Here is a 25,698-nt window from a genome sequence, read left to right as displayed (position 1 = left end):
TGGGGCAGCAGGGGCAGCCAAGAGACCAAGGGCGGTGGCAACGGCTGCCCAGAGGACTCCCATGGAGAGGAGGCTGAGGGAACACTCTACAAGGAAGGCTGTTCAAAAAAGGGGTGAGAGGCTGCCAGCTCTGCAGGCAAGGGGTGACATAACTGAGCTCCTGAGCCCCACAGGGTGCCGCAGAAAGAATGTAATTGGTCAAGGGAGCCGTGGACCCCAAAAGGTTGACAACCTCTGGCCTAGTGTGGAACTGGAACTAGAACACCAGGGTTCAAATCTCCACTTGGCCATGAAGCTCATTGTATGACAGCCATTGCTTCTCAGCCTAACCCACCTCACAGGGTCGTTGTGGGGATTAAATGAGGAGGGGGCAGAACCATGTATACCACCTTGAGCTCCTTAGAGAAAAAGGTGGGATAGACTGTAAATGCAATAAATAAAGGAATCCTCCCAAGTGAGGCTGCCTCTCATCACCTTTTTAAGACCCCCAGGCAGTGTTCAAAACTCCCATTGTTCTAGGTGCATTTTGCAACAGGGAATTTCATTAGTGTGAGCAGTTTGAGCCCTGGGTGCAGTACTGTGCCTAAGATTTCAGATTCAAAATTGCAAAGTGGAAGGAAAGGAGTACCTTTTTCTGCCTCCCCACTTTAGCTACTCTCTGAAGACTGGAGAAGAGACCCTCTTATGAGGGGTTTGGGCAGGGGAAGGACTAGACCAGGGGTCAGCAAACTTTTTCAGCAGGGGGCCAGTCCACTGTCCCTCAGACCTTGTGGGGGGCTGGACTATATTTTTTGGGGGGAGGGGAATGAACGAATTCCTATGCCCTACAAATAACCCAGAGATGCATTTTAAATAAAAGCACACATTCTACTCATGTAAAAACACGCTGATTCCCGGACCATCCGCGGGCCGGATTTAAAAGGCGATTGGTCCGGATCCGGCCCCGGCGCCTTAGTTTGCCTACCCATGGACTACTAGACCATGTGAAAAATATCATATTTTAGCTGCAGTGCATTCATTTTCAGCTTTGTATTCTTGTTATAAAAAAGCGCGCCTAGCCATTCCATTGTGGCGCCCATAACTTAGGTTTAAGGTGCCACTGAGCTCCTAGTTTTCCTATCTCAGTTTCTGACATTGCCCCCAGGGAGCCCATAAGCCTCGCTGAACACAGAGCTCTGCGTCCTCAACAAGACGCGGCCAGCCTCTTAATAGCCTCCTGGGGGAGAGGGGTGGGCGGGGCTGACTCCAGGAGCAGGTGCGTCTCCTCCTTCCCGGCATCCACCCCGAACGGAGGGGCGGGAGGAAGGCCTCTTATGGCGGTGCTTGGCTGGTGATGACATCAGGAGGCGACGAGTCGCGAAGTTTGGCTCCGCGCGGTGGGGGCGGCTGGGGGTTGCGCGCGGGTTGCCTTGACGCCGGCCAGGGGCCGCTCCTCGCCTGCCTGCCGGGCCGCCGCGGATGGTAAGCCGAGCACCGGCTGGAGGGGTGCGGGGAAGGCGGGGCTCGAAGCGGCCCCGAGCCGTCCGTAATGGGCTTCGGGCCTGCCTGCGCCGCCTGCTTCGGGTGCTGCAGCCTTGAAGCGACGCGGGGCGCGGACTCCCGGAGCCGCTTCCCTTGGTCAGAGCGGCAGCCCTGAGGCACGTGTTTCCCGGGGGTAAACGCCGCTAAAGTCGAGTGGGACTAAGTGCCGAGTAAGCGTGACAAGGGTCGCCCTTCGAGTTCTTGGTTAATCCGGAATTCGTCGTGCGAGCCCCCTGGGGATGGAGTTAAACCCCGTTGAACTCCGTGGCATTCGAGTCACAGCAAACGCGAGACGTGTGTGAGCGCGAGGTTTTGTTCAGGTTTATTCGGAAGCAAGTCCCCCTGGACGGAGGGGAGGTCCTGTGCCCTGAATGGCAACCTTTAGCATAACCGTCTGTTTAAAGCCCACAATGCAGAAGCTGTTGGTGCTGGGGTGGTGACGAGGGCAATTTTTCATTTAGGTCATCAGAGGGACTTCTATATCGAATATGGGGAACTTCTGGACCCCTGGAAGTACAGTGGTACCTCGGGTTACGTATGCTTCAGGTTACAGACTCTGCTAACCCAGAAATATTACCTCGGGTTAAGAACTTTGCTTCAGGATGAGAACAGAAATCGTGCTCCGGCGGCGCGGCAGAAGCAGGAGGCCCCATTAGCTAAAGTGGTGCTTCAGGTTAAGAACAGTTTCAGGTTAAGAACAGACCTCCAGAACGAATTAAGTACGTAACCAGAGGTACCACTGTAGTAGGAGTACGACTGGTCTTGTTCCTGGTTGCTGCCTTTGCTGGCTGCTGCTGATGGAACAAGAAGCTGGAGGATAACTGGTTTCCCATCCTTGCCCTATGAAAAGAAGCATTAGAGCATTCTGCCGGGCAGTGTCAGTTGTTCATCACAGAGATGATCCTTTGAAGCAGGTGTGCCCAAGAAGCTTGGTGATTTGCCCACAGAGTGGCTCAGGTTATACTAGTGTGTGTTCACTCCTGGTTGTGTTTGGATTTGGTTCAACGTCAGTTATTTCGAAGGTGGAATTCTGAAATGGTTTTAGTGAGAATGGTTGAATCAAACTGCACTGCGATGAGTATCATGCTGGAACAGATTGGATGTTGTGTTTATGATGATAGAAGAAAGTGTGAAGTAGTGAGGGAGGAGACTGAAGTACTGTAGCAGAATGGGCAGATTTTACTTACTCCCTGAACTTCAGAATATTGATGACTCACACTACATTAGCCTCAGGAGTTTTGAATATCATCATTGGCTTTGTAGAATTCCATTCAAATCTGATAAAAACAATTTGTGCGTTCAGTACACAGAAGCAAAGAGAAAATTGCATGCTATTTTATATAAACATTGCTGCACAAGCATGGACTTCTGCAAGGATGTCCTCAACCCTGTTCAGCCTGCCACAAAACATCTCTGGAGTGTCAGAGGAACGCTCCCCCCACCAGTGTTGAGGATGATCACCCAGATCTCTAATGAGGCATTGCAGGGGGTGTGGAGAGCTGCACATGGTCCCTCTTCAGTTACTCAGCCCAGTTACAGAGATAAATGGGGCATTGTGGAAGGGCATCAAGCCTTGATGAGCTGGGAGGGATTGAAGGTGATAAGGTTTTCAGCCTTTTACCAGCGATTACAAGATATACCAAAGCTCTGTTTGCTTGGAAGTAAGCCTCATTGAATTGGGACTTACTTTTGTGTAGACAGAATTGTGTTATGAGACTGGAGTTCTGTGATCACTTACTCAGGAATAAAATCCATGGGCTTCGATCGGAGCCATTTTTGGATTGGGCTGTAGGTAAAACTTTTAACAGAAGAAATGGTTTAGCTATGTGCCCTAGCTACATTATAATATAATGTCAAATGCCTTATCTTTACCACTGGTTGGTTACAAAATTCTATAATTATGAGCACCTTAGATCTATGCTTTCCTTTTTTTAAAAAGAGACAAATGGAGGATTTTGGGGGAAAATGTTTCAGGTTAGATCCAAAGAAGTGTGAGGAGACCCTCACTTGCACAATGGAGCTTTCATAGCTATTGCTCCCTGCAACACCAAAAAGCTCATAAGGGTTAAAGGACCTTATGAAATGGCAAGAAGTGGGTGGGGCTCAGGATACTCACAGAATTTGGTGGCAACTTCCCTTGTATCAAGAGAAGTGTCATTCTGCACATGTAAGGCCCTTTTGGATCCAAGTTATAGTACTCTTTGAAGAATTCAGGAGTTCTTTTAAAATACTAGAAAATGTTTTATTCACATGTCCTAATTGCTTGCCTTTACAGGTTCAGAATTTACTAGGAGAGAGGCTTCAATGTAGATCTGTTTTATGGAAAGTTGGATAGTATGTCACAGCATTTGACAATAGGAAATGTCACAAGAATGCTCAGCATATTAAATAAACTTCCTTTAGGAGGTGTTAGCTTCTACTGAGTTCTGTTTTTTCTGTCTTTTGGATTCTACCTAGAAATGGATGTCCTGAGGGCTCCATGGAGCGACATTGGCAGTGCAGTAATGTTAAAATAAATAAAATATATCTGCTGGCCTTCTTGCTGCCAATCAGCATCATGCAGATTCTGTGTTGTGCATCTGAGTGAGTTCAAAGGAACTGCTGTTACATTTGAGAAGGCTTGGGTAAGTTCTTTTATGACAGAAGGCTGCTCATTTTGTAACTGTTTGAGGACATTGTGTATTACCTTGAGCTTGAGGACAGTAACATGCCATTTTTCCACGCTGGGGCTAGGAAATACGGCTTCAATGAGAGAATGAATAGTTTTGGAATTACCTTTGATGCAGATATTTCAGAAGTTGAGGCTCTCTCAATGTTAACAATTCCCCATTCTAAACTTAGTGATGAACTTCATGGTCAGTGAGGTGCACAGTGTGAGCAGGAATTCACATTTTATTTTATTTGTTTTTTTCAACAGCAGGCAATTCTGCAATAAAGAGTGTCTGGAACTGACAAAGGGTTACAACTTGAAGAACGCAAGATGGATAAAAAAGCATTTGAGATGGTGCTTGATGAAATTAGAAAGGTAATTAGTGATTAAACCAATATAACAGAACAGCTCAACTGTAAAAAATGTAAAAACATTAGTCTAGGAAAGAAACTTTATATTGTGCAAATATGTCTTCTATATTCTGTTACAGGAGTTCTGTGTCTGTAACATATAACATAACATTTAAATGGCATATAATGTGCCTTCTTATAAAACCAGTAATAAAACCCAGGATGTTAACAAGAACCCATCGGTCATTGTGTGGCTTCACACATCCCACCACTGCTTTGGTTACCCTTACATTTTGTTACTCAACAAAGCCCTACTCTGAGTAAGGTAAAGGTAAAGGGACCCCTGACCATTAGGTCCAGTCGTGACCGACTCTGGGGTTGCGGTGCTCATCTCGCTTTATTGGCTGAGGGAGCCAACATGGTCATGGGGCCAACATGACTAAGCCGCTTCTGGCGAACCAGAGCAGCGCACGGAAACGCCGTTTACCTTTCCGCCGGAGCGGTACCTATTTATCTACTTGCACTTTGACGTGCTTTCGAACTGCTAGGTTGGCAGGAGCTGGGACCGAACAACAGGAGCTCACCCCGTCATGGGGATTCGAACCACCGACCTTCTGATCAGCAAGTCCTAGAACACTTGAAATTAATGAACCTAAGATAGTCATGTCCATTAACTTCAGTAGGCCTACTTTGAGCAGGGCCAGTGTTGTTTCTAAAGATACTTTGATAGGACTTATTTCATACTAAGTATGGTAGCAGTGCAGAATTTATAGCAGGAATGAATACCTTTTCCATTTTCTTATGGGCAAACCTCCAGGCATCACGTACTTCTGGTGGGCAGGGCCAGAGACAAAACTGGGTGGAAGTGGGGGGCAAAAGTGCACAGAGTAACTGACTGATTCTTACTTTGTGCACTGGGTTACATTAAAGCCATGCAAACATAAAAGGTTCACACACACACAATGTAATCTAGGGAAGCCAAAGGCATTATCAAAGTTTAAGTACATTCCAGCCAGGCAGAAGTATCCAAGAAGGTACAGAGAAGGCCTGGGCCTAAAGTGCTATATGCTCTGATTTCAGATAGTTTTATGCCTTCATTACTATAGTTTTGCAAACTAACCTATGGTTTTTTGTGTTTCATAGGCTGTGTTGATGGAATACAAATTGAAAGCTATTGAATATGTACATGGATACTTTTCTAGCGAACAGGTAATGCTGAAGAACAAATAGGTTGTGCAAAGCTCTGGAAAGTATGACAAGGCAACTGTCACTACAGCAGGGGCTCTTCAAGTGTTGTTAGATTGCAACTCCCTTCATCTTTGGTAGTTGGCCATGCTGGCTTGGACCTCTTGGGAGTTGGGAGTTGAACAACAATTAGAGAGCCACAGCTTCCTGATCTCTGTGCTGCAGTATGAATAATTCTGCTAAAGGTGCCTTGTTTTTCCTATCAGCTTGGGAGAGTGAGATGAGTGTAAATGTCGAGTTTCCCTCTCTAATTTAGGGCCCTACCCTGTGAAGCAAGAAAATAGTATATTTATGAAGCCTGATTCTGCGCTCTGCTGGGTATGGGTGAATTTCATGCTCCAGTAGTGGGACCAGATCCTTACACCAGGGGTTCTCAGACTGTGTGCCCACAATGCCCACTTTAGACAGCTGGAAATTACTGAAGTCCACCAGTCACAAAATGGTGGTGCCGGGCAGAGCCAGTCACAAGATGGAGTCAGTTTCTGAGCAGCTGTTAGTTACTGACATTGGTGGTTTCTACAGTTATCTAATCCACCTATGGAAATTGCTAAATTCTTTACCACAGTTTTCTTTTCATCAAGGAGCACAGATGATCAGCTTTCTTCAAGTCATAGTACTGTGAAGTTTTAGCCGATTCAGAGACTCTAAATGGAGAAGTCTTTTTCTTTCGTATTTCACCCCCCACAATGCCTCTTAAAATATCTTTACTCATTTTCTGTAATTTCTTCTCCTTTTATGTTTGTACCTTATTCCCTCCCAACTGACAATTTCTTTCCTAATTCCTAAATGTTCCTGTTAGATTCACTGCTTCCTGCTATTACAGCTTTCTTCTCTTCTCCCCTTTCTTTCTATTTTCAGTTTATTATTAATAAATATCTCACTTTCTGATTTCCTTCCACAACTCCTCTAGCCCTTTTCCCTCAGAGGAAGGAGACCTTCCTTTCCTCCTCCTCCTGCCCCCCCAACTGCCCAAAATATTTGTCTCCCAGCCACCTTGCAGTGTCAAGGAGTCAGTGATGCTGGCACTGGTCCAACCAAAGGGCTGTGGAATAGCTAGGGGACAGGATAGGCAGACAAGTGAAGAGGCATTGGGCAGGCTGTGGCATCTAAGGTCCACTGTTTGAGAAGTACTGCCTTACAACGAGGTAGATGCTGCCATGAATGTAGCTGCATCTGCATTCAGATTTCAAATACAAAAAAATAGCTTATTAAACTGAGTTTCAAGATTTGGATAACTTTGAAATTCCGTTTCTAAAAATGTTAAATTGTGTGGTACTGTTTTAGATTTAAATTTCGTCAAACTGGTTCACAGCTATTAAAGAATCAACGAAAACCATTCTACAAAAGTTTCTGAGAAAACCTTTTTACTTCTAGCTGCAAGTGATGTACAAATTGTGCATTCGTTCAGTGACAGTTTTTGCATGAGTGATGAACTGTCGGATTTCTTTCGTTGCAGATTGTTGAATTACTGAGGTACTTTTCTTGGGCTGAACCACAGTTAAAAGCAATGAAGGCATTGCAACATGTAAGTTTTTTCATTGAAGCAGTAGATTTTGTTGAATTGCATTTCTCTGGTCTTATAGCCATAGTAGCATTTACTTGGTTTCCAGCAGCAGGTTTGGATTGGACTACTCATTCGTATTATCACCGCAGTCCTTAAAGATGACTTCAAATCCTGATTGTGCATGATTCTGACATGCTCACTTTTTGGGGGGCCATTTAGCCTCCCTGTTCAGCTAATGCTGCGTATTCCATCCTATTCTCCCTTCTTCGTAAAGGCTAGCTGAGTCAGTATTGAATGTTTCAAATACTGTGGCTTGTATCCAGAGGGTTTTCCCTTCCACACCTCTCCCCTGTGTCTGCCAACTTCTTCTCTGGATTTGAGAGGAGTGAGGGAGTTGCAGGCAAGTGGAAAAATTTGGCAGAGAATGGGATACACAGTGGGGAGGAAGGGGAAGCTCTGTTGCCAAAGCGATGCAACCTTTGTTGTGATCTCATGTACAGTCTGGTGGTAGCTTGTGTGTGCTGTGGGCCTATAGTTGGAAATAACATTATACTTGTAAATTGTCTGTTCTGTAGGTTAGACCTACAGTAGGTGACTTTCAGGTTCTCTACTGCCTTTTCATGCTGTCATTATGAACAAAAGCCTTGTTCAGCAAGCTGTTGAAGCATTGGTCTGTACCCAGGTAGCCAGCATTTAGTCCCATCATCTGGAGGCTGCAGTTCCAGTCATCTCTGATCATTGCTTATGCAGGCTGGGAGTGATGGGAGTCACAGCGCAACAGCAGGATGGGCACCACATCAGTTACCTTTGATTAGTCTGTGCACTCTGATCCAATCGTTGGTTGCCAAAAATGCAATGACCTTTTTTCTTCTTCATACAATTTTTATACCACTTGATTGTAAAAAACAACAACAACCCTTTATGCGGACATGTGAGTCTGCAGCTAATGTACGTGAATAGGGATTGCTGAAACTTTCTTTTCTTTTCTTTCTAGAAAATGGTAGCTGTTTCTGCAGCAAAAGTGGTTAACATCCTGAACTGCTTCACTTTTAGCAAAGACAAGCTTATTGCACTAGAACTGTTGGCTTCGTAAGTATTGGCTGTTGATTAGCATTCCATGCAGACTGTTACCGTTAGTACTAGCATATGTCCTCTTGGTGTTTTGGTTTGATGGAGGCTTGAATGGTTAAGATCCTTGACCTCATGGGCCGTGACTGGGGGGGAGGGTATTTTCTTGCACTGATAGCTTATTTGTGTGTGTATATTTGTATAGTACTGGTCCATCTCCTTTCTGTTCAAATTAGCTTTGTTGTTATGATTATGCTGCTGAGGAATATTAAGTAGCACAACTGATAAATACTATTGACTTATGCATGAGAGCCGCTAACAGTTTCTAAACATAGTCCTTCGTTTTATAGCAATATTATTGATGCTCAGAATTACCGCCTTATTGAAGATCTCTTCAGAACTAGCATGTCTGAGAAGAAGAGATGCAGAAGAATTCTTGAACAGGTATTACTGCATGGCTGCATTCATGAAAACTTTGAAGTGCGTGGGGCAAAATGCATAGTTTTGGATTTTTTCAGGACATTGCATGATATTGTATGTATCAAAGAGATTGAGTCTATGGAGAAATGGAGACTTTCTCTGCAAGTTTTGCATTCTCCCTTGAAAGTATAATTTGCCCTTGTATTGTCAGTTTGCTCTGCCGCTACTATGGGGCTGTGGTTCTTTGTTTTAGATCTATCTGGATTTTAAAAGATGCACTACTTCAGTTGCACAAACAAGTATGAGGTAGCTCTATGAGACATTTCATTGACTGGTCCCATGATGAGTAGGAATTAAACCTTTGGGCCAAGTTTATGACTTACCCAGTCACAAACACAGCCTATTATAATCTGTAATGCATTACATTGCTGTAATAATAAGGTAAAGGTAAAGGTACCCCTGCCCGTACGGGCCAGTCTTGCCAGACTCTAGGGTTGTGCGCTCATCTCACTCTATAGGCCGGGAGCCAGCGCTGTCCGCAGACACTTCCGGGTCACGTGGCCAGCGTGACAAGCTGCCTCTGGTGAGCCAGCGCAGCACACGGAACGCTGTTTACCTTCCCGCTGGTAAGCGGTCCCTATTTATCTACTTGCACCTGAAGGTGCTTTCGAACTGCTAGGTTGGCAGGCGCTGGGACCGAACGACAGGAGCGCACCCCGCTGCGGGGATTCGAACCGCCAACCTTTCGATCGGCAAGTCCTAGGCGCTGAGGCTTTAACCCACAGCGCCACCCGCGTCCCTGCTGTAATAATAGGAAAGTCAAATAATAAATTCTCATGGTTGAGATACAGTGTTAAGAACTTAATTCGTTCCAGAGGTCTGGACTTTTCCATGTCCAGTATCCCACAAGCCTGCTGCAACACTTGTAGAATATATACAGTGGTACTTCGGGTTAAGTACTTAATTTGTTCCAGAGGTCCGTACTTAACCTGAAACTGTTCTTAACCTGAAACACCACTTTAGCTAATGGGGCCTCCTGCTGCCGCCGCGCCACCAAAGCACGATTTCTGTTCTCATCCTGAAGCAAAGTTCTTAACCTGAGGTACTATTTCTGGGTTAGCGGAGTCTGTAACCTGAAGCATATGTAACCCGAGGTACCACTGTAATTCAAAGCAAACAGCTGCAAAAAGCTTAAGGTGTCTTCAGAGCTTCGCAGAACATCTCTTCAAAATCCCTAATATGAAACTGCTGCACCACATGACCTTTCCCCCAGGGCGCATACTTAGTGCAGGCTTTCCACCTAAGGATTATGCTAATCCCAGTCCCTGGTTCAAAAAGATGTTCCACTGGGGTATGTCCACTGGGCCACCATCACCCAGCTCTGCTCTAAGGGAATTATCAGGCCTTAGAGAAGGGGAATGGAGAGGCAGTGGCTTGCGAGAACAAGCCGTCTGGGCTGTACTGAAATGTTCATGATGCCCTTGGAATCTGATAGCTTGACCTTTACACCCATTCTTGTGTATTCATAGAACATGTTATTTTGCCACCACTTAATATAGTTGTGTTGGAATCTAATGCTGCCCTTTGTTTTGTTTATATTGCAGGCTTCCAAAGCAGGGTGCAAAGCACCTCACGCTATGATATCTTCCTGTGGCATGATTCCAGGAAACCCTTACCCAAAAGGAAAGCCCAGCCGCATAAATGGAATTTTCCCAGTATGATCTTACTGAATATACTTGTCATTTTCATTTGGGGGATTGGTGGTGGAATATAAAAGTAGCATTGCTGCAATAAATTGCCTATAAAAATGAAAGAATAACAGCAAGCCTGTCTTCATCAGTATTGGGCAAATAATAAAAAGAACGTTTTGTTAAAAAGATAACGTAATTCCTAATTTGTTTCTCTTTAGTTAAAAAACAACAACAACAAACAGGCCTCATTATAGAGAAGCATATACTACTTGGAATAACTAAAATCTACTTGGAATAATTGGTTTTGAAGAAGAAAATATCCAGTTCCTGTTAAAAGCAGAAAACCCAAAAATCATTCCAATAGTACTTCTCTTGAGAAGAATTGCACATGTATTCTCCCACCATGCAAAGGGGGAGCAGTGCCCTGCCCTCCCAGTAGCACCTCCCACTTGTGTCTGCTTTCTTAAAGGGCAAGTGGCTATGGGAATGGGGATGTTGCACTTTTAGCTGTGTGCATCAAGGCATCCTTGCACCCTGGAACCCTGCATGATCAGAGTACTCCAGGTTGCATCAACACTTGTATTGTAAAGTTTTGTGGAACCCCTGAGGGGTGTTTGTGGAACCTAAGGGTTCCACAGGACCCTGGTTGAAACCACTGCCTTCGAACGTGTGGCCTGAAACTTCACTCTGAGAGCATGTTTACTCAGAAACTATTCTACTGTATTCCGTGGGTTTACTTCTAAGTGAATGTATAGAATTCTAGCCTTAGTTGCTTAAATGTCACAGAAAATCTTAATTTATTCTGGTGAAGCTGTCTTTCATGGTTCCGTGGGGGTGTTTTCCTGATAATGGGTGATAGACAGACAGTTAGAGCTACTCTAAGTATATCCTATCTATCTATCCATCTATATCTGTCTCTTACAAATGCCCCCCTGCTTTCTGTAACCCGCATTTGCTTTCCACATAGTAGAGAGCTTGGTCTTTCATAGTGGGTCCTCCTTTTTTTCCAGGGGTCACCTGTCAAAAAGGAGAATGAAGACTACACTAATGAAGGCAAGGGAATAGCAGCTCGTATCCTTGGACCATCCAAACCAGTAGGTCTACAAAATTACATTTTTATACGCTTCATTATTAGGGTTGCTCCTGTTGTTGAAAACAGAAGAGAGTTACTTGGGAGAGAAGTAACAGCAGGGTGTAAATGGTGCAAGAACAAAAAGGGACTGTAATAAAAATAGTTTAAAAGAATGAATTCTGCATGCTTACAATGTAGAGTTTGGTGGTTTTTTTAAGAAAGGAGGAAGGAGAAAAGGAGGTGGTAAAGATAAGTTTCCAAATACTGTTTGAATGCAATGAAGGAGAAGAATCAGTGATAGTGCATTGTATTCACAGCTGAACGAATGTCACAGAGTTGGCATAAGCTGACTACTTCTTCCCCGGTCGCCTCCTGAAAATGCTCCATTGGAGGTTAGGGGACCATCCTGAATTGTGTGGTGGAAGAAGTGGACATTCCAGAAAAAAACGAGCAGAGACTTCTTGGATTACTGGCCCAGCTAGTTCAGTTCTGTCTGCAGTGACTGGTACTGGCTCTCAAGAGTTTCAGACAGGAATCTTTCCCAGTCCTACCTGAAGATTGCAAAAAGAGTTGAATCTTAGACCTTTTACCTCCAAAGCATGTGATCTGTTGCTAAGGTGCAGCTCTTCCCTACAGTTGGCAAGATTAGAAATTCATGAGTTCAGTTGATTTGTTCATAGCAGAAGAGTAGTGACTCAAGAAGTCTCAAATGTATCTGAGAGAAGGTTTTCCACCACAGAGTTTAAAGGCAGATAAGTCACGTCAATTACAGTGGTACCTCGGGTTAAGTACTTAATTCGTTCTGGAGGTCCGTTCTTAACCTGAAACTGTTCTTAACCTGAAGCACCACTTTAGCTAATGGGGCCTCCTGCTGCCGCCGCACCGCCGGAGCATGATTTCTGTTCTCATCCTGAAGCAAAGTTCCTAACCTGAGGTACTATTTCTGGGTTAGTAGAGTCTGTAACCTGAAGCGTCTGTAACCCGAGGTACCACTGTATTGGTTATTGGGGCATGTTAAAGGCAAACTGCAGTGTAGGCAGTAGGCTTCCAATGCAGAAGTAAGAAAGTAAGAAAGCCTGTGAAAATGGTCAGCTGGAATTTTGAGAACTGAGCAAAATGCACTTCCCTTCAAAATATTTCAGTAGTGAAAAAAACAATATATAATTTCTGGTACAAAATGAGGGGAGGATTTACCATTGCCTTTGCAATAGATTAATGTGTAAATGTTCAGTTTTGACAAACTCTTGTCCCTCTTGTTTAGGCCCCAGCAACATACAATCCACACAAGCCTGTTCCTTATCCTATCCCTCCTTGTCGACCACATGCGACCATTGCACCAAGTAAGCCCATCATTCCTGTTTGTTTTCTGTGATCATTTCCCCTTTACACTGTGGAAGAATGTTCACATTCTCTATAGGCAATAGCCTCAGTTATTTTCTTAAATATATGCTTCAGATCTCTTACTGTTTACACTATTTGCATGATGGAGTAAAATTCTGTGACTTTCATAGCTCTCCTCTAAATTTTGTCCAACTTGTTAATGTCCTTCAGTTGTGATGTTTGCAGCTCAAAACAATTCTCCATAGATAATTCTATACCTGCTGAGTCTTGGAGCTGATTCTCCTACTCGTTTCTGCTTCCTACCCAGCCTAAAACAATCCCTTATGCATACTTTATTGACTCTTAATCAGTAATTAAACTGAAAGAATAGTTCCTGCTTTGTTTTTTGAAAAATCAGGAGCAGTGAAAGAAAAATGAGATTTCTGAAATATTGGGGCGCAGTTGCTTGATGGGTTTGGACACATGGGTGGGACAGCAGAAATCCACTTTGCTGCTAGTGTTTGATACCTTATACCTGCCTTTTCATAGTTTCTAATCTTAAATTAAGTATTTCAGCTGAATACTTAATGACACTTTAATCTGTTAAAGGAATACTGAAAGCTCAGGATATTTTTGCAGGGGGTGGGGAGTTGATGTAACCTTTTAAATTAACTAGTTTAGCATTGAAAGCTCAGGATTCTGTCACTGTTTGAGAATTCAGTGTAAGGTGATATTCCACATGCAGTTTCAACCGTTCAAACAACTTGCTATATTTATTTATTCATTTAAAACAACTGCCTTCTTTCACAAAGCGAATTCAAGATTTACGTAAGAGCACATCCTAATGGAAGTAAAAAAAATAGAGTATCAACTTAAAATATTATCAGATATATCAGCCATGGAGGTAAACATTACTAAAATAACATAACGATGTTCAGAAAGCAATGAACAAGCCATTCAGAACAGCCGTGTCTCTGCCAGGCATTTACAACAGCAAAGTGTTGGGATCTGATGAACCTCTCTTGAGAGGATGCTTCCTGAAGTATGTGCTTCTGCCTGCTCCAGGTAGCTGCCCACCATATCTCATTGGCAGTGACATCTGGAGCAAGGATAGGAAAGGACTTATGGAAGAAGGCAGCCCATAAAGTATTGAGTAACTGATATGCTGTTTGGAGTTGACCTGTGAATCTTCATTACACCATCTTCGTTTGCCATTAATTTGATTTTAATTAATTTTATAATGAATGTTTTTAGAATGTTGGATTATTTTGATTGTTGTTAGCCGCCCTGAGCCCAGCTTCGGCTGGGGAGGGCGGGATATAAATAAAAATTTATTATTATTATTATTATTTCTGTTTTCTTTTACTTAGGTGCTTACAACAATGCTGGTCTTGTTCCACTGGCCAATGTCATAGCTCCAGGCTTGCCAGCTCCGCCACCATATGCTTCTAGTCATGTAGGAACAGGTAAAGCAAGAACCCTACAAAAGCCCCGTGTGCCCTGGTTACACACCAGCGTCACCAATCGGTGGGAGAGTCTGTGCCAATGTCTTGGGCCGCAAGCCTGCTCTTGACAACTAGCAAGTCACTGTCAGGCTCCCTCCCTCCCAGTACAGTGGTGCCTCGCAAGACGAAATTAATTCGTTCCGCAAGTCTCTTCGTCTTGCGAGTTTTTCGTCTTGCGATGCACGGTTTCCCATAGGAATGCATTGAAAATCAATTAATGCGTTCCTATGGAAACCGCCTTCAGACCAGGTCCGGGGAGAGTCTGTCCCCCGACCTCTTCTGAAGGCTGGGGGGGGGGGGACAAGGGCTTTTCTTCCCACCCCCAGCATTTTAAAAAACCCCGGGACAGCGGAGGACTTCTCCGCTGTCCGGGGCGATCTTAAAATGCTGGCGGGCGGCATTTTAAAATCGCCACGGGACAGCGGAGTACTTCTCCGCTGTCCGGGGCGATTTAAAAGCCCCTGGGAAGGCAGGCAGGGGGGACAAAGACTTTTGCCCCCCGCCAGCCTTCAGAAGAGGTCCTGGACCTCTTCTGAAGGCTGGCGGGGGGCGAAAGTCTTTGCTCCCCCCCGCCTGCCTTCCCGGGAGAGCGGAGAAAGGCAGCGCGTTTCTCCGCTGTCCCGGACGGCTTTTGAAGGCAGGCGGGGGGGAGCAAAGATTTTCGCCCCCCGCCCGCCTTCAGAAGAGGTCCTGGACCTCTTCTGAAGGCCGGCGGGGGGCGAAAGTCTTTGCTCCCCCCCGCCTGCCTTCAAAAGCTGTCCTGGACAGGCTTCGCGGACCTCTCCGCACGCCGCCCGGCTTCGGAGCATCGTTCCGAAGCCGGGCAGTGGCGGGAGGTGTTCCCTCCCCGCCGCCCGGCTTCGGAGCATCGTTCCGAAGCCGGGCGGCGGGAGGAGGTGTTCCCGCCCCGCCGCCCGGCTTCGGAGCATCGTTCCGAAGCCGGGCGGTGGGGGGAGGTGTTCCCGCCCCGCCGCCCGGCTTCGGAGGAGCCTTCCGAACCCCGGCGGCGGCGGGAGGAGGTGTTCCCGCCCCGCCACCAGGCTTCGGAGGAGGTCCGAGGACAGTGGGGAAGACGCGCTGCGCTTCCCCGCTGTCCCGGAGATTTCCCTATGGGCTGTCGTCTTGCGAAGCAAGCCCATAGGGAAATTCGTTTTGCGAAGCGCCTCCAAAACGGAAAACCCTTTCGTCTAGCGGGTTTTCCGTCTTGCGAGGCATTCGTCTTGCGGGGCACCACTGTAATAGTTTCTGCAGGGTGGGAAGTGTGAAGAGGATTGCTTCAGAATGGGCTTGAGCAGAGGTAGCCACCATAATACCCTCCAAGTGTTGTTGGACTACAGCTCCCATCATCCATGACTATTGGTCACGCTGGCTGGGGCTGATGGGAGTTGTAGTCTGCTTGTCACAGGTAGGCAGGAGTGATTGGAGTGGCCTGGGGTGGAGGGGAAGGCCTCCCATCTCTCAAGGCATGACGATTGTTAAAATGAAAACAATGAAAGGGAGTTGTTTTTTTTAACAGCTTGGTAGTCTCAACAGAATTCTCTTTTCACCTCATTAATTATGTTCTTTATGTAGAAAATGAAGAGCTTTCCAATCAGACAAAATCTTCCCAAAGCCAAGGTAAGCTGTCCACTTGCAGAGACAAGCTGTAGCTGTAGAAACTTAAATGCATGTGGTTGTGAGGATGATAAACATTATTAATTCTGCTGAATGCTGCTTTTTTAAAAAATTAATAAATCCATTTGTATTTGAATAGCAGCAAATGTTAAGGTAAGGTACTTACTATGTTCCTGAGTGTTGGGGTTTTTTAACCAGTTGCTTAGAATTTCTTTTTCTGATGCTATATCTAAACCAGCACTAAATTCATAAGTATATGTCATGATGAGGTACAGAAGTACCTTTCTTAGCCCAAATTGTTAGATACATAAAACTTTGGCATGTGAAAAAATTCACTGCTACTGTCTATACTTGCTCAATTTTGATGCAGTAATATTTAATTAAAACCTACTATCATCTGGTTTTGAGCACTGTTGAATAATTACAACGGAAGCACTTCAGAACCTATGTTTCTATGTATAATTTGGTGGTCCCTGTGAGTGAACTTAGCTTCATTGATAATAGTGAATTCTAAATACATAATGGAATAGAAAATAAACACGGACCCTAAAGTGGTATTGTGTTAACATTTTGCAATACTTGAGGGTAAGGGGAGGAGGAGGTGGTTTTTATAGTTCAACCCATAAGTTAAAAGTATTTATTTATCACAAGGGGACAAAAAAACTAGTACCCAGTTGAATTTCTTGTATTTAATTTAGGTAGGAGCTTCAAGTTTCTTCCCTTCCCAGAAAATGCTAATAGCCTCATTTCAACTTAATCACTTTTGGTTTAACAGGAAATAAACATTGGGGTGGTGGTGGGGAAAACGTCCATAAAACATGTACCTTCCTGACAGTAATATAAGCCACTTCCTCTTTCATTTGTTATTCCCAAAACCCTTTATTGTGGTAGAAGCTCGTGTCTTTCATGAGCTTGGGGCACAGTGCTGCTTTGCATGCTATCTCAGAAGTCAGTGGTAACCGTTCAACATACAGTGTAGTGCAAAAAAAGACTCTGGAACATCAGGTTAGTGAGGGCAGAACCTGCTCCCTATGACCTGAACAGCAGCCTGTACTATAGCATTTCACTTACTGCCAAAGAAGCGAATGACTGCTATTGTCATCTTTGGCAGAGAAATAACAAGGTACACAATCAAAATAAGGCCAGATCTACTGAAGTCTCCATTTTTACGGCCCCGCCCCCCAAACAAGTGAGCACATTGAGTCTCCATGCCTGGAGTAGAGAGTGAGTGTCAGCAGTTTTGATGCTACCAAAGCAAACTTCAACTAATGTAAAACGTTTTTGACATAGCCTTGCAGGAAAATTGGAAAGCATTGGTGACAGCAATGGCTGCAATTGCTTAGTAAGATTGCTATAAAGAAAGAGAAGTTGCTTGCTTTATCTCCCTGTTTAGCAGAACTAGTCAAAGGTATGTTTCATCACCTAGTTGCTTATCAACTACTGCAGCACTTTTACCCAGAACTAATGGCCAGCTCCCTATCTTCACTTCCACTATGCTTTTTTCATGTAATACTGTTTTTCCTTTCCTGTTAAAACTCCCACATTTCTCAAGTGTTGCGAGTGCAGCATGACCACTTAGGACTTTTGAGTGCCTTCTGCAAGCGATTCTACTTTCAATAGTATTATGTAGAATTTAGTAACTGAAATTAGGTTTGCGCATCTATTTAAAATATTTATAATCTGCCCGTCATCTAAATTATCCCAGAGCACTTCGCAGCACACATTTTGTTCTCATTGAAACACAAAACTTGCTTGAAAAAGTGTGTTCAGATTAAATTTGCTGCCATTCATCCCCCAAAATTGCTATCCTGACAAATTCTGCTTAAGCACAGAAAGTGGAGAGGACACCTATTTCCAGGGAGAGGAGGAGATTCAATGAAGCACAAGTGTCCCTAAGGCATAGCTGTCAAAGTTTCCCTTTTTTAAAGGGAAATTCCCTTATTCCAAATAGGATTCCTCACAAGAAAAGGGGAAAGTTGACAGCTATGCCCTAAGGCTGCCTCCTAATTTCTTAACAGTAGTTAATAAGGAGTAGTATTATGTCTGCCCCAGCCTTGTCTTGAAAAACTAGGATTTTGAAGTAAGAGAATGCATATTGTATGCCTAAGGCAGGTTTTGTGAACCTTTGACCCTCCAGATGCTACTAGACTACAACTCGCATCATCCCTGACCATTGGCCATGCTGCCTGGGGCTGATGTACAACAGCTGGAGGGCCAAAGGTTCACCAGCCCTGGCCCAAAGGAAATCAATAAGTTGTATATGAATGTACTCCTTTGCATTCCTCCTTTTAGTCCTGATATGTAAGGCTAGCTAGACACTGGAAGGTACAGCAACAGGAGATACAGACAAATGAGGGACCACTGACAATATATTGCTGGGTGACAGTACTTGGGATAGCAGGAGAAAGATGGGCCAATATATATTATGGCATGATGACTTCCTAAACATAAGAACTCCTTGCAGACTCTGCCTGTATTTCTGAAAATATTTTTTAGAAAAAAGATGGCTAAACATAATTTTAAAACTAAGAGAGGCTGAAATCCAGCTACTTCTGATACCAAGAATAAAATGTGTTGTGAATAATTTTGCTCTTCTAATGAAGCTAGTACAAAAGGGCAGGGCTTATTTCTCAGTACTAGTCCTGATTGCTAGTTGTCTGGCAATACATCTGGTAATATTTTCAATATTTATTATATGCATAGGAGAAAAATGGACATCATATTTGGTAAAATGAATGATGGGCATTAATTTTTAAAACAACCGTATAGTTAAACTGACAGCAGCAATAATGGAATATGAAAGTGAAACTGGTATTTATATTTGCTTGTCCTACAGTTATTCTTTAACAATGCAAAGAACAATAAATGAGCTAGTGTTTTGTGTCTCATTTTGCATACCATTTTACTTCTTGCAAGTTATGGTGGTAGCATCTTTTATTTTGCTGTTGTGTAAACTGTGTTACAATGCATTCATGTTAAATACAAGCATTTCTGCTAGTTTCCAAGAATTCTTACCGGTTTTGTTTCTTTCCAGCTTTTGCTACACAAACGAATCATCTCTTTACACCTCATGGTTCTAACCCTGCTGCTACTCCAGCCCCAACCCCATCATCTGTTAAGGCAATAAGCCACTCGTCGGCACTTGCATCGCCAACCATCCCAGGGATAAGCATGTCCACCCCTGTCCTTCCTGCCTTCTCTGGGCAGGTTATCTCTTCGGTCCACCCATCACAGCCATCAACTCCCACCCCTTCTGTCATCAAATCCCATTCGCTGCCTGGTGTTCCTGCCACATCTGCTCATTGTGCTACCTCTGCTCCCCTTCCTTCAACTTTCTCTGGGCTGGCTTCCGTGCTGCCTGCTACAGCAGCTCCGCAAGGGCTCTCCACACCATGTGCCACTCCTGTACCAAGCGAAGCTTTTGCATCCACTTCTACACCATTTGCCAGCCTGCCCTTTTCCGCCGCATCTGTCACTGCCTCAGCTAATAACCCTAATTCATTGTCATCTGCTTTTGCTGGCCTTCCTTTGTCCTTGACACCCACTCCTCAAGGGATCGCTAGTCCCCTTCCGTCCGCCATTGCTGGTTCTCCTGCCACTAGCCTGCCATGCCCACTTAACTTGCCCAACCCACTCCTGTCGGTCTTGAAGGGATTCCTGTCCGTAAACGATAGCTCAATAATGAATTCGGCTGGGCTGCCTTCGGCTGTGACGGCTGAGCTTGCCTCTCTATCTGGTCTTACCAGCCAGAATTCTGAAGCCCCCTCTTCGTCCAGTAACAAATGTTACACTCCAGCTGCTACCTCTGCCCTCCAGCACCCTTCCACTTCAGGGCTGTCCATTTTCCCAGGGCTTCCATCTCAGCCTGGGGTTCACAATAGCGCAACGCCCCCAACGCAGTCCCCTTTAACTGCAGGGCCGTCCTCCATTATGCCCATCAGTTGTGTCTCCTCAGCTGCTCACGCCCATTGCCCAAGTCCTGCTAATCCCGAACAGCAAGCCTCATCCGCACCAGCTGCCACAGCAATTCCTGCGCTGGTCAAAACTGAGCCCACCAGCCCTACAATTTCAGGTTTCAAAGGCCCTTCCCATTCTTCTGGACCTTCTCATAGCACTTCAGGCTTGTCAGCACTTGGCCATGTATATACCTCCACTAGTTCCTTGCCAGGCAGTTCCCTGAATCCAGCACTCTCTAGCCTCTCCTCCTTGGGCTCTTCTCTCAACAGCTCTCCTTCCATCGCCCCGCATGGCTCATCCGCTCCTATAGCCCCAGTATATAACGCACTTCCTCCATTCACTTCACTGGCCAGCAGTTTTGCTTTTGCCGGCAACCCAGCACTTACCCCAACGGGGTCTCTCTTGCCCATTCCACCTACGACTACATCAGGCATTCCTGCTCCCCATGTGAGCTCTGCGACCAGTGCCCTCCCGACGCTCATTGCTTCAGCGGCTGCTCCAGCTCCACCATTCCCCCTTAACTTGTGCAGCGCCGTCCCTTCGCTGTTTTCTGTTCCTCAAGTACCTCTAGGCTCATGCAGCTCATCCTTCCCTCCTTTCCCTGTCTCTAACACTCCCTCTGTCACTCCTGCTCTCCCTTCTTTCCCTGGGCTCCAGGCATCTTCTACAGTAGCAGCAGTTGCACCACTGCCGGCAGCTGCCACAGCCCCATCTCCGGCTCCAGTGCTGCCAGGGTTTGCCTCGGCCTTTAGCTCAAACTTCAACTCTGCACTGGTTGCACAGGCCGGGTACGTTGTTGCTCCAAGAGGTCAGGGGGTCTCTTTGGCAAATTGTTGATTATCTTTAATGGTGGTTGTGAAGTTCTAAACATAAGGATAATGAAGTATTGATAACTTGCTTTGAATACCCTGTTTCTTAGCTCTCTGTGTTGCAGGCTAAATTTTTGAACTCGGGCAGAGACCTGTCTATAAGTTTGTAATTTCCTTTAAACCTACCCTACTAACTTGATAAGTACTGAATGTCTTCCTGCTAGAGGATATATGGCTCTTAAATTTGTACTAGGTTCTTTGAGAGAAGTCCTAAAGTAAGAACCAACAAATGTGGCACTGGGCTGTATTTTACACATATCTGTTGCCTGAGGTAATCAAATTCCAAATATCAGACATTGGCAAAACAATTTCCACATGCAAAATCCCTCTTGGCAAAATGATAACTGGTCTATTCAGTGCTTGGGCGCACAAATTTGTGCATGCGGTATTTAAATTGTAAGAGTTATATGCCACATAGTGCTAAGGTGAACATTCAGTTCGAGCAAGGCTTTCTCCTTGCACAATCAGATTTTCTTCCCTACCTCTTCTCCCCCTAAATTGGTTCTGAGGGTTTGCCCAACCCCCCAGAGCAGATTTGGGGAAAGCATGGGATGTGCAGGGAAAGAGGAGGGAACATCCTGTTGTGCTAGTGCCAATCCTTGCAGTAATGCAACTATTTAGTTGTATACGACCTTATGATCATAGCATAGAATTTAATCACTATAATACACTTTGGAATTTTGTATATTAAACTGTTGCCGCAGTGTCTGAAGTTGAACATGTTCCACCTCTGATTCTTTTAGCCTGACTTCCGGGCTTCAGGCCCCCGGAAATACAGTTTTCCCTGGACTCCTCTCTCTTCCTGGCATCCCTGGACTTGCCCAGAGTGCTACACAGTCTTCCCTGCAGGAACTTCAGCACAGTGCAGCTGCACAGTCTGCATTACTGCAGGTAAATACAGAACATAAAAGGAAGATGTTGGCACTTTATGCATTGGTAACAAAGGACAAGTAAACTGCAAGAACGCCATGCTAAAGGCTCCAATGCCTACAATGATAATCAGTTAAGGAGATGTCTGCAAACGTATATACATGCTTTATTCTGGTTAGACCAGAACCTGGTACTAGATCATAGGAACTAGGGAAGGAAAATCTGGGCTTCTTTTATATTAGCAGAGTGGGGTCAGAAGGGCTCTTGCAAGAATCTTAGTCCCCAGCCTCAGATGTGCCATCCAGATGTCTTTTAAGCCTTTTGTGGTTAACTAGCCACTTCTAACAGGTTTCTTCCATAACCATGAGGATAAAGCATGCTATTAAAATGAAAGTGGCATTCTACACACATACCCCGATTTTGTGACAACTCTGATTATTACAAGCCCTGTAATGCTTGCAGTCATTTATGCCTCAATATGTTTTATCCACCACACGAAATGTTCATTTACTTTCATAGCGTTTATATCCTGCTTCATCCCATGCGCAGGACAGCTAATAGCAAAACTATCAACCCAACTCAATTAAAATTCTATATAAGAGGCAATGAAATCTATGTTTTCAGGGTTGGGAGAGTCTGAAAATGCAAAATAAGTTTATTCAAAGATGTAGATTGTTTCGTTTGCCAATAAATTAGTTTAAAACAATCTTCCGTAATCATCCTTATTTAGAAATTCTAAATTTTGCATAAACTAAATAGGTTAAGAACCAAGTATGCAAATATAAACAAACTAAGAGGAGCAAGGCCCCTGCTTGTGGTCTTCTTTTAAACATACTGTTTTGTTTTGTTTTTCTTTAAAGGCACACACTGCGTCTGCTCTGGAGAACTATGCATCCCAACCAGATGGTTTTACTACATATCCCCCTGCGCCAGGAACACCTGGAGCCCCCTTTTCCTTACAGGCAAGTCTTCCCCAGAGTGGATGGCAATAAAGAGCATCTGTTTCACCTGCAGAGAAACCGCTCCTTGAAGAAAGCAGTGATGGCTTGGGAAAGTCCCTGATGATTGAAGGCTTTTGGGGGGCGGGCGGGGAGGAAGGGAGACATGGACTTCAGTGTGTAGCACTCAAAAGGAAGAGAAGAGGATTCAACGTAGCTGTTATTTCCAGGCTACAAGAAACTGGACTGTTTTTTTAAAAACTTTTTATCAGTAATACAAAGCACTGACAATTTTCTATTCCCTTGTAAGTAGATGAGGTTGAGAGCCTTTGGACCCTCCTAGGAACTTTTAAAAATGCAGATATTATTGATCCTTCTTTTAAACTAATAATTTGCTGTGGTATCCGTGTCACACGTTCTCCTCAGGATTTATTCTCTCCAATGCATGTTGTATGTATCTTTGATAAAAAGAAATGTAGATCAGGCTCCCTCTTCGCACATGCTCAGACAATACTCTCTTCAAGTATTAGATCTTGTGTGTCTGCGAAACACCATTCATTGTCATCCTCTGATCCCCTGCCTTTTGTATTATTTTTACTGCCTTTCCCATCCAGATCCGCTCAGATAATCGTCACTGGAAGTAGTAATATTTATCAACTTGAGCTTATTCTTTACACCTGCATGCATCCTACCATCTATCAGTATTTCTTCACTTTTCTAGGATGCCAGGAACACTGCTATATATAGATATATTGGTTTTTTTAAAAAAAACTTTATGCAAGACCAGATTTGAGAGTACAATTCTTTTAGGTCATGTAAGAGATCATGGTTTGCATTTTGTAATTAACTTGTATTTTGTGTCCCATTCATGGTAATGGCTCTAATACATCAATTATGTATCAAATGTTGCCTAAAATGTCGAAGACCTGCTGATTTGTGAACCAGGTTTCCTTTTTCCTTTCCTTTGTTTGGCCGGGGGGTGGGGGTGGGGTGGGGGGAGTAAGAAGAGAACTAGCTTATAATGCTGTACTGTGGATAAGAATGAATTCTGTGGTTAAATTCTGAAAATGTAAATCTATGAAACATATACACAAAATAAGAATTGTACAAATGAATGAAACTGGGTTTTGCTTCCCCCAATTACACTCCAGGTTACAGATACCAATATAAGACGAAAAGTTTAAAGAATTTCCATCTCTAGCTAGGAATTTATGCAACACAAAATAGGCTCTTGCTATATTAATGAAGTGCTCTATACTGTTTAGCATCTATAGTGATGAGTAGAAAAAGCCACAATATTATCTTTTTAAGAAAGTATTGATCATGTTCTAGAACTACAGTAGAGATGATACTTGATTTTGTGTTTTTAATGTGAACTCTAGGTAAGAATATCTTGCTGTGCATAGCTTAACATCCCTTTTTTCTAAAGATGGGAGTCTACTGGAAAGTAGAGCCTTTCCACAAATGAACAGGCATGAAGAACACTAATGTGTATGTGTATATATCTGTATTTTTATAAACTTTTGTAATAATAAAATGTGTAGCAATGGTACACAAGTTTCTAAAGTAGACCTGAATAAAAAGAAATCTTTACAAAACTTATGTCTTACATAAACACATCCATATGAGGTGATTTACCTAACTTAAGGCAAATGGTGTGTACTGTATATAGCTTTTGAGGCAGTAGGGCCCCTGTAAAACACAGAAATTCATTGGAGCGTATTAAAAAGAGAGGAGCTTGAAGAGGTGAGCTTCTGATTACATTGTGGAGGTAAGTGCCCAGACTGGATTGAATGAAGTGGAATTTTATGGCCTGTGTGGAGCAGCCACAGCTGAGATTTTAACAATCTCCAACAGCTGAAATATTTCAAGATACAAAATATTACACATTTTGAAGGAGAGAGATACAAATCTCCCAAGCTTTTCTTTTAATTGTAGCATATGTAACAAGCCATTTTCTGGGTGGTGTAGAACTACCCTTACACTCATGACGTCCATTTTAAGAGATGTAAGAAGGTTCATTCTTATGATCATGGTTACCAGAAGAGTACATTGGACTACACTGTAGAGAGAAATAATGCTGCTTTTAAACAGCAGAGAAAGTTAGAATTAAGGACTACAAAACAACTCTAGATGGGTAATGCATTTCTAGAATACCCAGGAATTGTGAATTTAGAATGCACAATTTCCCTGGTTCCTTAGCCTCCCAAGACAACATATGGGCAACATTTTGTTGCCCATGTGGACAAATGAGCAGGTTAGAAGCCACATAGCCATCCTCTGTAATTCTACCCCCAGTTCCTTTCTTTGCCTCTCCAAGAAAATGAGGGTTTCTTCCATTAATTCAAAGTCTATTTGTGGAATCGCTGTTATAACCTCAGCTGAGTCCTTAGTGGGAAGGGTGGGTAATACATATAATAATCTTGTATTGGTTTGTTTTTTTTTATTGTGGGCTTATCTTGCTAGTTTTATTAGCAGTATTTATCTCCCAATTGGGACGCGGGTGGCGCTGTGGGTTAAACCACAGAACCTAGGACTTGTCGATCAGAACGTCCCTGCTCCTGCCAACCTAGCAGTTCAAAAGCACGTCAAAGTGCAAGTAGTTAAAAGGTACGGCTCTGGCAGAAAGGTAAACGGTGTTTCCGTGTGCTGCTCTGGTTCGCCAGAAGCGGCTTAGTCATGCTGGCTACATGACCCGGAACCTGTACACCGGCTCCCTCGGCCAAGAAAGTGAGATGAGCGCCGCAACCCCAGTGTCAGTCACGACTGGACCCCTAATGGTCAGGGGTCCCTTTACCTTTACCTTTTTATCTTCCAATTAAACAAATAAAATCTCAGGTCCATGGTCAATGTTCCATAGCGTTTAAATCCCACATGTTGACATGAAAAATAGTGACTGCAAGCTATCACTGCTGTCTTCTGCTTGACATCTGTTGCCTTGAATGCAAGGTTTCTGTAGAGAATTTTAAGCAAAAATTGTGTGCTCTTGTTTCTATCAAGTGCATCCTATGCTTGAATAAAGGGAAAGCTCCGTCGTTTATTTTGTCTTTCATTTTGGAGGGGGGTTCAGGACAGGCCATAAGACCTGCACCAGCAAGTTAGTA

The 25,698-nt window shown here is 44.1% G+C and overlaps 1 protein-coding gene across 2 annotated transcripts; it reads left to right on the top strand.

The window, feature by feature from the left end:
- The first annotated feature begins 1,292 nt into the window (after positions 1–1,292).
- On the top strand, positions 1,293–24,192 carry PROSER1 (proline and serine rich 1). 2 transcript variants are annotated; one of them, XM_028720184.2, is made up of 15 exons: positions 1,293–1,461; positions 3,979–4,145; positions 4,439–4,546; positions 5,665–5,730; positions 7,223–7,291; positions 8,265–8,359; positions 8,689–8,782; positions 10,363–10,473; positions 11,460–11,543; positions 12,783–12,861; positions 14,212–14,307; positions 15,919–15,963; positions 18,995–20,705; positions 21,530–21,677; positions 22,517–24,192. In XM_028720184.2, the coding sequence occupies exons 3-15, from the start codon at positions 4,502–4,504 to the stop codon at positions 22,646–22,648; spliced, it is 2,775 nt and encodes a 924-aa protein (XP_028576017.2). In that variant the 5' UTR covers positions 1,293–1,461; positions 3,979–4,145; positions 4,439–4,501; the 3' UTR covers positions 22,649–24,192. The 2 variants fall into 2 exon arrangements, with proteins under 2 accessions (XP_028576017.2, XP_028576026.2); XM_028720193.2 differs by lacking the exon at positions 3,979–4,145.
- The last annotated feature ends 1,506 nt before the right edge of the window (positions 24,193–25,698 follow it).

The sequence above is a fragment of the Podarcis muralis genome, chromosome 1, assembly GCF_964188315.1.
Source record: "Podarcis muralis chromosome 1, rPodMur119.hap1.1, whole genome shotgun sequence".
Lineage (NCBI taxonomy): Eukaryota > Metazoa > Chordata > Lepidosauria > Squamata > Lacertidae > Podarcis > Podarcis muralis.
The sequence above is the reverse complement of the archived record's forward strand: the minus strand, read 5'-3'. Positions and strand labels throughout refer to the sequence as shown.